The sequence below is a fragment of the Myotis daubentonii genome, chromosome 5 (genome assembly GCF_963259705.1).
Source record: "Myotis daubentonii chromosome 5, mMyoDau2.1, whole genome shotgun sequence".
Classification (NCBI taxonomy): domain Eukaryota; kingdom Metazoa; phylum Chordata; class Mammalia; order Chiroptera; family Vespertilionidae; genus Myotis; species Myotis daubentonii.
In genome coordinates, this window is record NC_081844.1 from 55,189,163 (window position 1) to 55,207,428 (window position 18,266).

Consider the following 18,266-nt stretch of genomic DNA (forward strand, 5'->3'; position numbering starts at 1 on the left):
CCGGGTTCGATTCTGGTCGGGGGCATGTGCCTTGGTTGCGGGCATATCCCTGGTGGGAGATGTGCGGGAGGCAGCTGATAGATGTTTCTCTCTCATCAATGTTTCTGGCTCTCTGTCTCCCTTCCTCTCTGTAAAAAATCAATAAAATATATATTTAAAAAAAAAATCTTATGGGGGAGAGAGAGAGAGTGTGTGTGTGTGTTCCAGAGAAGGTAGTTTTGCACCTTAATTTATACATGAGAATCAAAAGAGAAGGCATAAAGAGGGTTATATAAAAGTCATTTATGATAGACTAGGGGCCCGGTGCACGAAATTCGTGCACTGGGTGTGTGTGGGGGGGGAGTGTCCCTCAGCCCAGCCTGCCCCCTCTCACATACTGGGAGCCCTCAGGCGTTGACCCCCATCACCCTCCAATCGCAGGATCGGCCCCTTGCCCAGGCCTGACGCCTCTGGCCTAGGCGTCCGGCCCGGGCAGCGGGGACCTGCAGTGGCAGTGGGGGGGGCGCCGCAATCACGCGGGCTCCGCCCCTGCCCCTGCAGGACGCCTCTGGCTGAGGCGTCCGGCCCGGGCAGCGGGGACCCGCAGCTGCAGCGGCCCCGCGATTGTGGGCTTCGCTTTAGGCCCAGGCAAGGGACCCCTAGCTCCTGGGACTGCCAGCTTCGACCGTGCCCAGCTCCCATCGCTGGCTCCACCCCTACTTCCTGCTATCACTGGCCAGGGCGGCAAAGGTGCCTGATTCTCCGATCATGGCTGGGGGGCAGGGCAAAGGCGGCCCCAGGGCCGCCTTTGCCCTGCCCCCCAGCTCTTAGCTCCCCCCTGGGTTTCCGATCACTGTCAGTGGCAGGGGGCTTCTTCCTGCTTTCCCTTTCACCTCCCTGCATTGTGCCTACATATGCAAATTAACCGCCATCTTGTTGGCAGTTAACTGCCAATCTTAGTTGGCAGTTAATTTGCATATAGCCCTGATTAGCCAATGAAAAGGGTAGCTCGTACGCCAATTACCATTTTTCTCTTTTATTAGTGTTGATTAGGGAGGTGGAAGAAAGCAAAGTGGGGAAATCTCTGGGATTGGATAAGAAGTAAAATGAAGAGAAAAATATTTCTGCCTTGGCTGGCTGCTCGGTGATTAGAGTGTTGGCCCAAGCATGGAAGGGTCTCGGGTTCGATCCCAGGTCGGGCATATGTCTCTCTCACATTGATGTTTCTCTCTCTCCCCTCCCTTCCCTTCCACTCTCTCTAAAAATCAATGGGAAAAGGAACAAAACAAAAAAAGGAGACAAATACTTCTTTTATATTGGTGGGTATAGGATAGTTAACAATGAACATTTACAGCACAAAAAGATGGTATTCGGGAACAAGACAACAATGAGAGGTTCTGTGTGGTCTGGCTCTGGTGGGAAACTGTCCCTGAGGGGTCTGGAAACAGGGATTATGCAAGTATTCCAAAAGTATGTTATCTTAGATGCAAAAAAGACAATAGGTTCAGGTAAGGTAAAGATTGACCTTTGTCAAGAAAGATTATGGCCTAGGACTTGACTACCCACCATGATTTCTTTAGTTAAGAAGTTTTATGTTCAGACCGTCCAATGTGATTGCTTTCAGTCTGCTAGTAAGTTTGTAAGGCCACCAGGCAGGCCTCCCCTGAGCTTGTCAGGTTTAGTATATGGCCTCCTTTTCATCCACACTTTCTTAGGTTACCTTTCTTACAGCATATCTTATTCCAGGTAAAATGTATGACTCCTTTAGAAAAAGCTGTGGGAATGGCCTATATTTTGAATATAGACCTAATATTTTTAATTTGGCAGGAATTGGATTTATATTTAACTAAACGATCTTTTTATCCTTCCTTAAATCCTAAGTTTCATGTGATGAAAAAGTAAGATTTTGTAACAAAAAGAGGTATGAAAGCAATTATTAAGAGAATCATTAGGTAGCTTGAGGTAAGGAGGGTTAATGGCAACCTGTCCTAATCCTGCTTCTGCTCCCCTCACTGCCTTGCTTCCCACAACTTGAGTGGCCTGATGAAATGTCCATCTTCCTAAGCCTCTACCAAATTCATCTTGGAGTGAAAAGGGGCAATACAGATGGTGGCTCGGATTTTTCATTTCTGAAACTACTAACATAAAAAAACCCAAGTCATAAAAAGCCTGATTCAATAGTTAGTTGAACTCAGCAATCAAAATGATTCAGTTGAACCATTTGAAAGAATTATTAAAAAGAACTAGCAACCCATTATTAAATAGCTGATTCGTCTTTCAATTCAAATGTGCTGGTTTTTTCCCTCCAAAGTGTGGTGTGATTTGATGAGAGCTACTTTGAGATAAAAGACTAGACCAAATGTGGATTGTTTTACAACAAAGGTGACTCTTAAATTACTACTGGCTTATAAAAAGTAAATTATGTATGGGAATTCTTAGGAAGACATATTGTTCAGCAATATCAGATATAACAATGAACCTACTACAGCCCAAAGGATGCAGGGCAGTAAAGGGATTGGGAGGGCATTGGAATAACCATTATTAACAAACATTTACAGAGGGCTGATTGTGAGTAGAGTCTAAGACAGGTTGCCTCCCTCAGACACACTGATTAGATATAAGTGGACAGACACATGCCTAAAATCTTGAATAATAATACACACTATTGTGTGCTGTCAAGTGAGTGGTAAAATAGTATGAGATTTCAGATAGGATGTGGTAGGCAGAATAAAGCTTCCCCCTCAAAGATGCCTGAGTCCTAATCCCTAGAATCTGTGACTGTGTTATATTGCATGGAAAGGAGGAACGAAGGTTGCTAATCAACTGACCTTGACATAAACATTATTTTGGATTATCCTGGGGACCCAATGTAATCATAAGTGTCCTTTAAAGTAGAAGAGGAGGCCCTAGCTGGTTTGACTCAATGGATGGAGTGTCGGCCTGTGGACTGAAGGCTCTCAGGTTTGATTCCAGTCAAGGGCACATGCTCAGGTTGTGGGCTTGATCCCCACCCAGTAGGGGGTACACAGGAGGCAGCCGATCAATGATTCTCTCTAATCATTGATGTTTCTATCTCTCTCTTCCCCCTTCCTTTCTCTGAAATCAATAAAAATATATTTAAAAAAATAAAGTAGAAGAGGAGGTCAGCAAGAGTTAAAGATGTTCCATTGTTGGAAGAAGGAGCTACAGGCAAGGAATGCAAGTGACCTTGAGAAGTTGGAAAAGGCAGGAAACATATTCTCTCCTAGAGCCTCCAGAAGGAATGTTGCTCTGTAGACAGACACCTTGATTTTAGCCCAGTTGAGACCTGTTTTGACTCTGGCCTCTAGAATTGCAAGATAATAAATTTTTGTTGTTTTAAGCCATAGTTTGTGGTAAGTTGTTACAGCAGCAATAGGAAATTAGTATAAGGATGCTGAAGAGAAAGAGGGGTCAGGGACAGTTTCAGGAAGAAGGTGGTTCTTGGACTAGACATTAATGATAGTAAGAGTAATAGTAACAAAATAAAAAGCTCTTTATATCCTTTAATCCATTATCCTCACAAAAACTCTATAAAGATAATATTCTTCCCCATTTTGCAGATGAGAAAACTGAGGTTAAAACAGATTAAGTAAATTGTATAATCATTACAGTGTAGTACTAGTCACAACAACTAGTTAATAGCTAGCCTTTTAATGACATAATGGAAGCTGACATTTTTGAGCACTCACTGTGCACAGGCAAGTTGCTAAGGATGTCCCTGTCAGTATCTCATGTAATGCTCTCAGAATCTCTGGCATGCAGTGATTTGTAAGTTTCCCGGCTGAAATGGAGGGAAAGGGTCTGGAACCAGAAAATCCAGTCAAGACACAACAGCACAGACAAGTGCTGATCAGAACCTAAAGTGCAGGTACAGATAGTGGGTATGAGGAGGAGAAAATGGGTTCCACAAACTGTTTCTTTATTGAAACATAACTCCTGTACTGAAGAAACTTTGCTTCTATCTCTAATATCTCCTCCCTGTGTGAGAGGGTGCTGCATTTTAATGAGTTTAGGCACTTTATAATTGGAATTAATGAAAGGTATCAGTATTGACAGTGCTATAGACCAAGCTTTCCACTTACCCTCAAGTGTGGGCAGAGGTCATGTACACTTCTCTGTATTATGCCTCATTTCTCTCCTGTGGTGGTAACTCACAGAAATTGTCTTTAATTTCTTGGTGTTTTAAATCAAAAGAGATAGCGCTAACAACAATAAATATATTTATTGAAAACCTGCCATATAAAAGAGCAATATACTAGTCACTGTGAGAATCTCAAAAGTGACTGAAAATCAGTTTGGAAACCCATCTGAGCAAGGATGATGAAATGGAATTAGAAAAGGGAAGTGATTAGGTATTGCTCGGTGTCGGTAATATTATAGAGTGACCATTAGCTTCTTTTCAAGTAGACATAGGTTTGCAATTTTTTCTGCCTAAATATAAGAACCATTTAAATATTTTAGAAAAGCTTCTGAAATTTTGGCCTCAGTTAAAATTCCATCTACGTTCTATTTGATCCAGTTTTGTTATCTTTTAAAGAGTCATCAAAATAAGAGTCTAGAAACCTGGATATCTTTTGTCTTGTAATGGACGGATTCATTGGTTTATTTATTCTGCTTATTATAGGTAAAGAGGTAATGACATTATAGCTGCAAAGAATTCCTTTTCAGATTATGTGGATCCTTTAGCTAACACTGAATGGTGTAAAACATTACTGTAGGATGATTGATCCGTTTTTAAAAAATTAATATACTGTATTTACAGACAGTCCTCAGGTTACGTTGGACTCGACGTACGTCGTTTCGTGGTTACTTTGCCATCTCCCATTTATTTATTAAAAAAAAAAGTTCCATCATTTCGACGTACGTACATATGTGCTTTATGTTTTTTTATTATTTATTTACCACAAGTAAAGGTCAGGAGTTGTTATCGTTCTTTTAATTTTTTTTTTTTTTTTACTGTTTCACTTCATTACTGCTGTGTATGTGCTCCATGTGAGTGACGTAGGTGCTTATGTAGGTGGGCTCTGACTTAGGGCGAAAATCAGGTTACATCACGCCGTAGGAACGGATCTCCGATGTAACCCGAGGACCTACTGTACAACCAAGCTGGAATTTGAGAGTAATGCTTGAGAATGTGATGCAGGATCCCCTCATAGATAATTCTCATTCTAAAGAGAGATTTCAGTACTCCAATTTGTACATGACAGATTCCTTTATACCACTTTGTACTCTATTGCAAGTGTGTCCGGGTGTATTCATTCATGTAGACTGAGTCTTCCCACTAATTTCAGAGAACAATTTAGGAACCTTTCACTGCCAACTTAAATTATCAGTGTAAGTTCTTACCCAATGGAGTTTGATTTTCTCTTCAGTTAAGACTTCACTGTTAAGTGATCAAAGCCAAATCATTAAAGCCTATGTGTCGTACAATAGATTCTCAGAAGTTCTGAGTTGGCCATTCTTAGTTTTAATCAAAGCAAAAAATAGCATTTGCATTTTTGTCATCTTCATTTCCAAGTGTTTGTCATATTATTCGATTCAGAGTCACCCTGAGTGGTTACACATCAGTAGAATCTGTCTAACCATTCTCAAAAAGCTGTCTCTGCCAGAGCAGGGGCCCATTTCTATATTAAGTGGCATACCACCTAACTACATAAACGTTAGAATCATGTATGACCAGACTACTTAGAACCAGAAGTCATCATGGCAGGAAAATTTGGGTAATGTGGCATTCTCACACATAATCACTGACTCAGTGCAGCTTCCTGCCACTCTCCTGATTCTCAGTCCCTTTGATGTACTGTGGGTTTCCTCATTGCCTCCTTTACCTCTCCCCACATACGCACACATACAATCACCACCAACACCTTTATACCTGTTCTGCCTTATTTTCTGCCTTTGTTCTACTTGCAGGGTATTCTTCCATTTCCTCAATTAGCTTTATTAACCAGGAGACATGGATGGGTAGGGATAGGGAATGCAAGTACTCTCATGCCCTGTTTGTATGTGTCTGCGACATACATATAGCTGCAAAAACCAACAGACTTTTACATGGCCATCCAGCCATGCTGACCTTCACACTGAGATTGTACTGCTGATCTTTGACCTAAATCATTATGCTCAGCTTGGTGGGCCCATGGAGTTAGTGCATTGTCCACAGTAAATGTGCAGGATTTGGCACTAAATATTAGAATTAGAGCAGGAGCAGGGGGAGCTGGAGGTAGATGAGGGCATAGAGGGGATAAATGGTGATGAGGAAAAAAGTTTCTTGCAAAAAAAAAAAATAGAGCTAAAATATTTTTTTGTGTAGAAATGGTGAGACTTTGGGCTAGTGTGTTTATTTATATGATTTCCAAGTATGTAGAAGTTCAGGAAGCCTTTGCAAGTATATTTTCTTCTAATTATTTAAAAATTAGAAACTCTAAATTAAAAATGGGAAGGGGAATGTGCCAAAAAGTATTTGATTTGAAATAAATAAGGTCCATATGACTACAACACTGCACAGAGCAAGATGAAATTTCCATGTTTGCTATAGGTCAGTTATCATTTTACTTCGGGGATTTTATCCAAATGTTTTGTTGTGTTTTTGTTTTGTTTTTTACCATCGGCAAGACCCAGATCTTGAATCTATCCTCAGTCCTTTGTTTTGTTCAGCCTTGTCTTTTGGACCAAAATAACAACCACATATTATTTTGCCAGAAATTCAGCATTACCACTAGTGTGTTTCTTGACAATTACACAATATTCTTGGCTGTCATAAAAATTACTTTGCTTAAAATTAGTATATAAAAATATGTGTAGACACAGACACACAACATACACACACTACATACTTATATGTATTCAAGCTAAAAGATGGCTTATGGCAAAATTTGAAGTCTAATTATTTGTATACTTTGAGAAAAAAGATCACATCAAAAACATGTATTTTAATTTGTTTTCCATTGTTAAGAGGTGGAGGATGGGAATATTGTGAGTAATGGATAATTTATGTGGGATTTAGGAGTAATAGGTTACAAACACTGTGTATGCATATTTACATATAAATGTAACACATATAACACTGAGTGAATTTGAGAGGAAATGTTTAAAATGTCCTTCAACAGATTATCAACTTATTTTCTTGGACTTTAATTACTAGCTCCATAGAGAAGTACTATGGGGAGGCATTTGTATTTTCTTAATTCAGAAAGTATAAAATGTCTAAAAACTTTCCTGTTTTTAACCAAGAATGAAGGAGAGCTACGAGCCATTTGCTTCCTGAGTGGCCGCATTCCAGCTGTGCAGACTGGTCATAGCACATCTGCCAATCAGAAGAGGCCCTTCAGGGAAGCCCTCAGATGCTGAGTCTTGTTTACACGCATTGTGACTCTGTTTCTCCCCTCCTCTTGTGTGCTGTACAACTAGGAAGATTTGGGGGGGGGGGGGTTTGGGATTGAATGCCTGAGTAAACTGTAGGAAACTAGGATCACAGCCACAACAAATGGTATTACGGGCAGACTTTGAGCTCATCGTTAGCCTCAGGTAAGAGCTGTTGCTTTGTTATCTGATCTGCACCCAGTTTCTAGCTTTGCTTTGAGACATTATACTTTACTTTCGTTAGCAAAACTAGCAGGCTAACAGCTGAAGAGGAATGATTGAAAATATGGTTAAAATGTGTGCTGTATTTCTGTGACTAAATTTTTAATATTTAACAGTGAAAAACCCTGGTATTTTTATTTAAGGGCAGGGTAAAACCAAGTTAAACTAAAACAGAAGTTTTAAAAGTGGCAGTGACACTAAGTCAAGAGAAATTGGAGCCAGAAGCATATTAACAGTGTGCATTTGGGAGAGCATTATATCTAAACAAACATGTTTTATTGCGAGTCTTCCTCCTTGTTAGTCTTTCAGACAACAGTGTTTTCCTGTGTACTGACTTTTTGGTTTAGAAAACATCTCTTAATTATCATGAACCATTCAGAAAGAATCGATATATACATTTAACTATGTTTTATAGTATATTCTCATTATCTTTATGCTGCTCCACCAGCAATAAAATTAAGGGGAACAAAAGAATTCCTGTCTACTCTTTCTTTTAGGGTTAAATTTTATTATGTTAGTAATAATTTAGAAGATACTTTAGAAAACTATATTTTGACAACATTGCATAGGATTTTATTGTGGCTTACACTTTACTTTCTGTTGTTAGTTTTCCCTTAACACTGATCTTATTTATTTTTGAGTATGTATTGAAAAAAAAAAAGTTATTCAGAGTAGAAAAAGACAACCTGTGGGTTTTGTGGTTCTTTATCTTATGTATAATAGTCTTAAAGATGATTGATAACATTTTACAGCATCCCAAAGAGGCAGTTTTTGAAAACTTTAAGCAGTCAGCTTTTGTCTCTTACCCTCAAGCAGGGTTTCTCAACCTTAGCACAGTTGACATTTTGATGAGATGATTCTTTGTTGTAGGGTGCATTATAGAAAGTTTAGCAGCATCCCTGATCTGTACCCGCTAGATGCTAGCTGTGACAATAAAAAAAATGTCTCCAGACATTGCCAAATGTTCTCTGGAGGATGGACTGTGAAATCGCCCCTGGTTAAAAAGCACTGCCCTAAAGCACATTAGACTTAATTATCTTTCAAACATTGAAATCCAACTTGCTCTGGGTGATAGAGAGTTAAGGATGAGGTTGTACTGGTCTTAGTGTATTTGCAGATGTTGCTGTAGCTGACTGCTGTTTTTTTCCCCTCCTCATCCTGTTAGAAGTTTTTGCCAACCATGATTCATGGAATGATTTTTTGGAGCTGAGTAATTTGTGGTTTCTCAATTTCCTTACTTTCTTTTAGCTAAATTTGTTTTGGTTTTTTGCAAAGTGTTTAAAACAGCAAAGATCTTTGAAATGAAATAATACACGTGATGATATATTTTCCAAGTAGACAGTTTTAAACAACCATGAAAACTGTATATGCTTGTCTTTCTCTGTGTCCTTTCTACCTCTTCTGTCAGACAAACCCTCTTAACTCTGATGAACAGCCTTACACAGAAGAAGACACAGCAACCTTTGAGCAGTTCTTATGAAATATAATGGTATGGGAGCTGGTATTTAAGAACTTTTCCAGGGCTTCTAAAGAGCATTTTGGCATGTAACTATCTTCTTACTTTACAGATCGCAACGAACGAAATAAACCAGAGCATCGTTCTTCAAGGTATGAACTTAAAATATTTAATAATTCTGCATAAAGCTCTCATTTGAAAAATATTGTTTGGAAACAATGCATGTATTCCTTTTAGAGTTACTGTATATTTGAATTTTCTACGCCATTAAAGATGCTTTATAGGGAAATTTCTCTGAACAAAATCTATAATAATAAAAGTGTAATTTGCTAATTAGACCAGATATCCTTCCGGATGAAGCCAGGGCTGCGAGGGAAGCCCAGGTCCCGGGTGCCTGTCGGAGGCCGGAGGGAAGCCTAGGTCCCAGGTGCCAGCAGCCAGGGGAAGAAAGGCCAACTCTTGCACAAATTTCGTGCATCGGGCCTCTAATATTTTAATAATTTTTTTTCTCTATTGATTAAGGTATTACATATGTGTCCCTACCCACCCACCCCTATTATACCCCCCCCCCACACTCATGCCCTCACCTCCCTGGTGTCTTTGTCCATTGGTTATGCTTATATGCATGCATACAAGTCCTTTGGTTGATCTCTCCTCCTTGCCCCTCCCCTCCCCTGCCTTTCCTCTGAGGTTTCATGGTCTGATTGATGCTTCTCTGTCTCTGGATCTGTTCGTTATATTCCACAAATGAGTGAGATCATGGGATATTTATCTTTCTCTGACTGACTTATTTCGCTTAGCATAATGCTCTCCAGGTCCATCCATGCTGTTGCAAATAGTTGGAGTTCCTGCCTTTTTACAGAAGCATAGTATTCCATTGTGTAGATGTACCACAGTTTTTTAATCCGCTCATCTGCTGATGGGCACTTAGGCTGTTTCCAAATCTTAGCTATTATAAATTGTGCTGCTATGAACATAGGGGTACATATATCCTTTCTGATTGGTGTTTCTAGTTTCTTTAGATAGAGTCCTAGAAGTGGGATCACTGGGTCAAATGGGAGTTCCATTTTTAGTTTTTTGAGGAAACTCCATACTGTTCTTCACAGTGGCTGCACCAGTCTGCATTTTCACTAGCAGTGCACAAGGGTTCCTTTTTCTCCACATCCTCTCCAGCACTTATCATTTATTGATTTTTTGATGATAGCCATTCTGATAGGTGTGAAATGGTACCGTATTGTCATTTTGATTTGCATCTCTCGGATGATTAGTGGCTTTGAGCATGTTTTCATGTGTCCCTTGGCCTTCCTTATGTCCTCCTTTGAAAAGTGTCTATTTAGGTCTGTTGCCCATTTTTTGATTGGGTTGTTTATCTTCCTTTTGTTAAGTTGTATGAGTTCCCTGTAAATATTGGAGATTAAACCCTTATTGGAGATAACATTGGTAAATATCTTTTACCATGCAGTGGACTTTCTTGTTATTTTGTTGATGGTTTCTTTTGCTGTGCAGAATCTTTTTATTTTGATGTAGTCCCATTTGTTTATTTTCTCTTTAGTTTCCATTACCCTAGGAGCTGTATCAGTGAAGATAATGCTTCGGCATATGTCTGAGATTTCACTGTCTGTGGATTCCTCTAAGATTTTTATGGTTTCCTGTCTTACATTTAAGTCCTTTGTCCATTTTGAGTTTACTTTTGTGTGTTGTAAGTTGGTGGTCTAGTTTCATTTTTTTTTGCATGTATCTGACCAATTTTCCCAACACCATTTATTGAAGAGACTGTCTTGACTCCATTGTAAGCCCTTGTCCCCTTTGTCAAATATTAATTGAGCATAGTGGTTTGGGTCGATTTCTGGGTTCTCTATTTTATTCCATTGGTCTATATGTCTGTTCTTATGCCAGTACCAGGCAGTTTTGAGAACACTGGCTTTGTAATACAGCTTGATATCTGGTATTGAGATCCCACCTACTTTGTTCTTCTTTGTCAGGATTGCTGCAGCTATTCAGGGTCTTTTTTTATTCCAGATGAATTTTTGGAGAGTTCACTCTAGGTCTGTGAAATATGCTGTTGATATTTTAATGGGGAGTGCATTGAATTTATATATTGCTTTGGGTGGGTAATATGAACATTTTAATGATGTTGATTCTACCAATCCATGAACACGGTATATTCTTCCATCTGTTTATGTTGTCCTCTATCCCTTTTTTCAGTGTCCTATAGTTTTCTGAGTCCAGGTTTAATAAAATTATTAACTACTTATAAGATACTAGAGGCCCGGTGCATGAAATTTGTGCATTCCAGGGAGGGGGTCCCTCAGCCCGGCCTGCGCCCTCTCGCAGTCCAGGAGCCCTCAGGGGATGTCCGAATGCCGGCTTAGGCCGTGGGGAGTGGGCCTGAGCCAGCATTCGGACATCCTTAGCGCTGCCATGGAGATGGGAGAGGCTCCCACCACTGCCACTGTGCTCACCAGCTGTGAGCCCAGCTTCTGGCTGAGTGGCACTCCTCCTATGGGAGCGCACTGACCTCTGGTGGTCAATGCATGTCATAGTGACCAGTTGTTCTGCCATGGGGCCAGAATCGGCTCTCCAACATCCCCTGAGGTGTCCCGGATTGCGAGAGGGCCAGGCCGATGGACCCCACCAGTGCACCATCGGGGCTGGGGAGGGACGCGGAAGGTTGGCCAGCCAAGGAGGGCTCCAGGGCATCTCCAGCCTGTCTCACTCAGTCCTGATTGGCCAGACCCTAGCAGCAAGCTAACCTACTGGTCGGAGTGTCTGCCCCCTGGTTGTCAGTGCATGTCATAGCAATTGGTCAACCGGTTGACTGTCTGGCCCATGGTGGTCAGTGCACATCATAGTGAGCAGTTGAGCGGCCTTAGCATATCACTTGCTTATTACGTTTTGATTGGTTGAACGGACGACCAGATAGTATATTAGGCTTTTATCATATAGGATTTTATTTTGAGAATTCCTATCAGTGACTGTTAAATCCTTACAAAATATTATTATATTCCTATTTCCTCCCTTTTGTGGTTTATTTTCCTCCCCTTTCTTTAACTGGTGTTTTTCTAAGCATGTATTGCTTTTTTTCTTTCTAATTATAAACTAACATGGAATCATTGTAGAAATTTTAAAAAATATTTTTAAAAACTTTGAAAAACAAAACAGTCTGCCTTTTATCAGCTAGAGATAGCTGGCTACTGCTAAAAATTTGGTGTAATTTCTTCTAGATTTTATTTATTAGTATATATGTATTCTAATTGAATTATTTAAGTTTTTATTAGATAGTTTCAAATGGCTTATATTACTTAAGTCTCTTAATCACTCTGTGACAGTGTGTTTTACAAGATCTTCATCAGCCTTAAAAAGTATTTTTTAAAATCTTTGCCAAACTTACCAGTAGAAAATTGTTTAACTTCCACTCCTAGGCAAGAATTTGATTTTTTAAAAACCCGTTCTGTGAAGGATTATAATTTTTCTATTATTATTTTCTCCTTATTTCACATTCTATAACTTTTTCTTTGCATTTTATCTTGTGGGAACTGATAAAATGATGATCATTCATTCATTCATTGGGTTGACTCGCTTGGTAAACCAAACCCTGATGCTTTTGCAAGGTATCAAACCCTAGAATGCATTTATCTCAATGAATAAAAATACAAAATTCATGAAACTGCCATTAGTTAGAATAGCAATACATTTTGCAGGAATTGTCAATCAAAAATAAGTTAGCGAGACCTAATCTGGGGGGGAAATATAGCTAACTATTTGAAGTATAAGGCTGATATTTTTCAGGTATAATTCATATACATTAAAATTCACTCTTTTTGGTGTATGATTCTATGAGTTTTTGCAAACATACAGTTATGTGACCACCACTACAATCAGAAAAGTTTGTGAAATTGATATTTTTAATACTTAAAAAAAATAGTAATGGGGGGGAAAAAGACAATGTAAGAGAGAGAACTTTGACAGCATACTTAACTGTGAGTAACATAAAGTTGGAAGGATGAAAAAATACTTAAGATTATACAATCAGGATCCATAAGACCTTTGACATACTGAAGGTTTGACTGAATAAAGCAATATGAGTTTTAATTGGAACAAATGTAAATCCTTATGTACACTTAGGTCTGAAAGAAAAATTGAACATGAAGTGGGGAGATGTGACAACAATATATTTGAAAAGTCTTAAGGTTTTAATTCTTCACAAATTCTCCATGAGTCAAAATTTTTATGTTATTGCCTCCATTTCCCCCAAAATGTCAGCATTGATTTAATTACATTGAAAGAATTGTAGTGTCCAATATTTCAAAAATGTCATAGCTCTAGACTGTACTTTTGATGTTGTATTCAACTCTGGGTCCACAAGCCCTCGAAAAATCTAAGTGTTCAGTAGTTGATATCACTTGGGGAGCTTAAAAAACATACACACACAGTCCCATGCTCCCAGATATTCTCATTCAGTAAGCATTGAGTGAGTAGATCCTGGGAATCTATACATGAAAGAAGTTCCCTAGTGATTCTGATGTATAGTCAGGTTGGGAACCCCTGGAATAGAAAATAGCAGCTGAGTTGGGACAGGCAATATGAAAGAGAAGAGTAGGATAAAGATCAAAGCTAAGTTATAGGAGACAATATAAGGAATCAGGTGAATTTAGCCTAAGTGTAGAAGTTTTGGTAGGTATATGAGATAGAAATAACTGGCCTCAAACATTTAGAGGGCTGGCATGTAGAAGAGACCAGGAAAGTGATTCCTCATAAATGCAATATCCCCCACTAAAAGGGAATGGGGATTCTTGGGGGAATGTCTGATTCCAGGTCTGGGGAAAGGAAAAGTATAAGTGAGCCTCGACTTCTGATGTGACAGAAAGATAGGAAATGCTCAACTAATGGAGTCATGTCAAGAAGGTCTAGGAGGCAGCTTCAGGAGGCTCCCACTGGCCAATTCTGAGATAATTTGAGTTTCAAAAATGTCTCAGTGAAAATGGATTCTAACACATTGGCTTTTTTAAACATTCATGTAGAAAAAAATCAGAATCGGCAAGTCATAATTTTATAATTTTCAATGTAATAGTTGATTCAGACAAGAATCATCAGAGGCTCTTAAAACTTGGGCAAAAAGTTGTTGGAGGAATAGATATTCACACTGTCTTAAAATATGTTATTCCATTTTTAATTATTAAAGGAGAAATTACTTTTCCAATAAAAATATCTAATGATCACATTTTTTATCAAGTGGTCAACTTATATATCATCATTAGTATGTGCTTCCAGATAATGCATCAGTAGTACATGTAGCTAGCACATATAGAGCTGTAGTCCTGGCAAAAAAGAAAAATAATGTCATGAAATATACAAAAAGGCTGGGAAAATATTCAAGATTAAAAACAGACTGAATTTCTTTTTAAACTGGAATTTTAAAATCCATATTTATAACAAAACACTTCGGGGATAATTGAGAAAATATTCATGTGAATTTCATTTTAGATAATGGTTTTGGGGTTTTTTTGAGAGTCCTTTTATTAAAGCTGGAACAGTGAAACAAGGAAGGGCTTAGGACAGAAAAAGCAGCAGGAGAGAGACTAGACAGGGCTGCTTTGGCTTACTAGAAATGTTATGGGAAAGAAGTGAGCCTAGGCGAGACTGATGTCAGCTCACTGGAGAATCAGAGAAAAGGAAGCCTTGGAGACAGGTTCAGAGGGTAGCCCAGAGGAGCCTCCTCTGCCCATTGCTTCCCTGGTTGCAAGTCTCCTGGGGACCCTTAGAGTTTACAGCGGTTCTCAACCTGTGGGTCGCAACCCCTTTGGCAGTCGAATGACCCTTTCACAGGGGTCGCCTAAGACCATCCTGCATATCAGATAGTTATATTACGATTCATAACAGTAACAACATTACAGTTATGAAGTGGCAACGAAAATAATTTTATGGTTGGGTCACAACATGCGGAACTGTATTTAAAGAGCCAGAAGGTTGAGAACCACTGGTTTAGGATTGCATGCTTGTGGGAGAAGAGGAGGAAGGGAAAGGTGTGGGCGTGTGTCTGGGTGGGAGAGCACCCAAATAATAGTTTATTAATATTACCTTTTTAGATGTACAATAGGAATGCTGTTATGTGGTAGAATGTTCTTATTTTTAGGAGATATATGCTGAAGTGTTAGGTATGATGTAGTCTTATGTTTGCAACATACTCTCAGATGATTCATGACAACAAAAACACACAGCAAGAAGTAAAACTGAGCAAATATGGGAAAATATCAATAATCGGTGATTAGATGAAAAGTATTATGTGTGTTAATTGTACTGTTCCTTCAACTTTTCTGTAGACTTAAAATTTTCAAAATGAAAAGAAGCAGTGGAGGGAACTGTTTTGTGTGTTCCATGAAGTCCCAGAGGGCAGGATGTGAATCTATGGGTGGAACATTGCGGGTGTGGATGGCTTTTGTGACATAGCTGGTCAAAGATGGAATGGACCACATGTGAGGAAATACTGCAAGGAAAAGGTAGACTAGAAAAGGTTCACACATGGCTGCAGCCCTGTGTACAATCGATAACCAATAAATATTTATTGAGAGGCCCTAATCCAGGCTCAGGATACAAGAGAAAACAAAGAAAAGTCTCCAACTTTATGAGCATGGAGCACCCATTGTTTTGGACTTACACTCCCAATCTCTGAGAGCATGTTTACTCTAAAGTCAGGATTCAAGTCTCCGTAGTTCTACTTCAGGCAGTATTTTGGTACTCTTGAGGGTATTCAGGAGATATTTTATTCATTAATTTCTGATTTATACTGTTAGGTTCTCAAGGACTGTGCTATCAGTCTTAGTAACCCTAGCTTAATATAGTGCCTGGTCTACAATAAGCCCCTATTAAATAAATGTTTATTGAATAAATGCCCTATGTAGTTCCAAGAGAGAAAGGGAAATGCCAATATTTTCCTCTTGCAAATTGGGAAGAACTTGATCCTCAAAAGCTTGCCCATGACTATTATTGAGTGTTTGTTACAACAACATTAAGAAGTAATGTCCTGCCCAGCTGGTGTGGCTCAATGATTGAGTGTCGACCTATGAACCAGAAGGTCACAGTTCGATTCCCAGTCAGGACACATGCCTGGGGTTGCGGGCTCCATACCCAGTAGGAGGTGTGCAGGAGGCAACTAATCAATGACTCTCTCTCATCAATGATGTTTCTATCTTCCTCTCCCTCTCCCTTCTTCTCTGAAATCAAAAAATATTTTTTTTAAAAAAAAAAGGAGAAATGGGCCCTGGCCAGTGTGCCTCAGATGGGTGGGCATCGTGCACACATGCCCAGGTTTGGGGCTCTATCCCTGGTAGGGGGTAAGCAGGAGGCAGCCAATCAAAACAGAAAGGCCATTGTTTTCTGTTTGGGTGTCTACCGAGATTGGCAGTGATCTGTTCTTCTCTTGCCATCCTCAGCTGAGCAGAGCTACCCCGCCAGGCCAGCAATGCATCAAACAGATTAATACCTGCTGCCTCAATAGAGCAGAAAGAAGATATAAACAAAAAGTCATTTAATTTTGGTATGTTTGTTGGTTATCTTCAGGCCACTTGGCAGCAAGAATGATAGGCTCAAGGCCCAGCAAGGATAAGAGAAATGCATTTCTTTTTTCTTTTTTTTCATAAGACCAAACACTCCTGTAGCTTTGACAGTGAGAGATCAATAAATCTGGGATGTCTGCCTATTCTTTCATTTTGGTGCTGAAATAAGAAGGAAAGCATAACTCTTATCAAGTTAAAGAAAAAGTTTTATTAGGTATTGCCCAATGCTAAGACCCCAAGTTGAAAAAACAATGCCTAGCATTTTTTATAAGTCTTACAGGGTGCTTTTTCTTCTGATGCTAGCATTTTTAAATTTTTCTTGTTGCTCATTGACCAGTGTGCAAGTCAGAAATATCTGAATCCTTCTTGTCTTTTTCTTATTTGTTTAAATACATCATTTCCAAAATGTATGTCCTATGGAATATTTTTCTGTAGGATATTAATCAATATGCAAGAAATAAAAATTCATGCATAAATAAGTTTGTGAAATGGTGAATTAAAACAAAATTGGAGATATTTCTTTACTCTGATTCTACTAAGAGTCTTTGATATACTAAAGTACATTATAAAACTCCAAGTGAGAGATTTACTATACAGGATTTAAAATTTTTTGTTTGAATTTGTTAACTTCTTTTCCTAAACACAGCCATTAACAACATCTTGAAAAATGTACTATGGAACGGCAGTTTGGTGAACTAATCCAGTGGGAAGTAAGAGCTAAAGGTAATAGAGAAAGTTAAGCCCTGTGGCAATTGGTGCCAGAAATGGAAAATTAGGAGCTTTTTTTTTTTTTTTTTTTTTTTTTTTTTTACCACTTCACTAACTGAGTAATAGAGCCCAGTGACTTATGCGGGCTGCAAAACCAGCTACTTTGTCTTAAGTGTTTTACCTATTACAAGGAAATAATTTACAACAGTGACAAAAAAAAAGCATCAAAACGAGAATTCCAAATCTGTTTCTCAAAAATTATCATATGAATCTTAGTCTTCTAAGGCTTCTTAAAACCACCTGTTATAAAATCCCCTTTCATACCTATTCATAAAATTCAATGAAATTTTAATGAAAATCACAAAAAAGATTTTTGAACTTATTATAGTGACTCTAAAATTCATAAGGAAGACCAAGAATAACCAAGGTATTTTTGAAAATCAGGAGAAGGAGAAGGACTTACAAGTAATTAAGACAGTGTTTTGTCAGCAAACAGAGAAACAAGTCAATGTAACAAAACAGAGTCCACAACAGACACAGATGGACACATGTAATTATGTATTATATGCTAGATAGAGGTGGCATTCAGATCATTGGGGAAAGTGGACATGTCAATAGATGGTGCAGAAACAATTTGATTACCCATATTTATAAAAATTCAGATGCAGTTTATTTTATTGTATCATGTCAGGTAGAATCTAAAGACTTGAAATTGTAAAAGTAAACCTGAAACATTTTGAATAAATATTTTTATGACTTTGAAGTTGGGAAAGAGTTCTTCAGGCTCAACAAGTACAAATCACAAAGAAAAATATTTGCCTATGTGAAAAAAATCTAAAACCTGTATACATGAAGACATCAAAAGCATGAGAGAAGACAAGTCATGACTGTACAATCAATGCTCAGAGGTGCAAAATTAGTGTCCAGCCTTAAAAAATGTACATCAGAAAGAAAAAAACAAGTAACTT

At 38.7% G+C, this 18,266-nt stretch overlaps 1 protein-coding gene across 9 annotated transcripts in view; it reads left to right on the forward strand.

Annotated features, from left to right (window-relative positions):
• The window catches only part of SH3D19 (SH3 domain containing 19), a 186,178-nt gene that overhangs the window by 59,108 nt on the left and 108,804 nt on the right, over positions 1-18,266 (forward strand). For 5 of the 9 annotated variants that reach the window (XM_059697859.1, XM_059697858.1, XM_059697864.1 and 2 more), the window contains one exon: positions 9,150-9,189. The exons of 1 other annotated variant lie outside the window; for it this stretch is intronic. Coding sequence is in view for 2 of the 8 variants with exons in the window: in XM_059697858.1 (XP_059553841.1) it covers positions 9,150-9,189 (40 nt within the window). In the remaining 6 variants the exon portion in view is untranslated. Of the gene's footprint in view, positions 1-7,399; positions 7,525-9,149; positions 9,190-18,266 lie in introns of those variants that run through there. 3 more of the 9 variants (XM_059697861.1, XM_059697866.1, XM_059697865.1) reach the window with 3 other exon arrangements.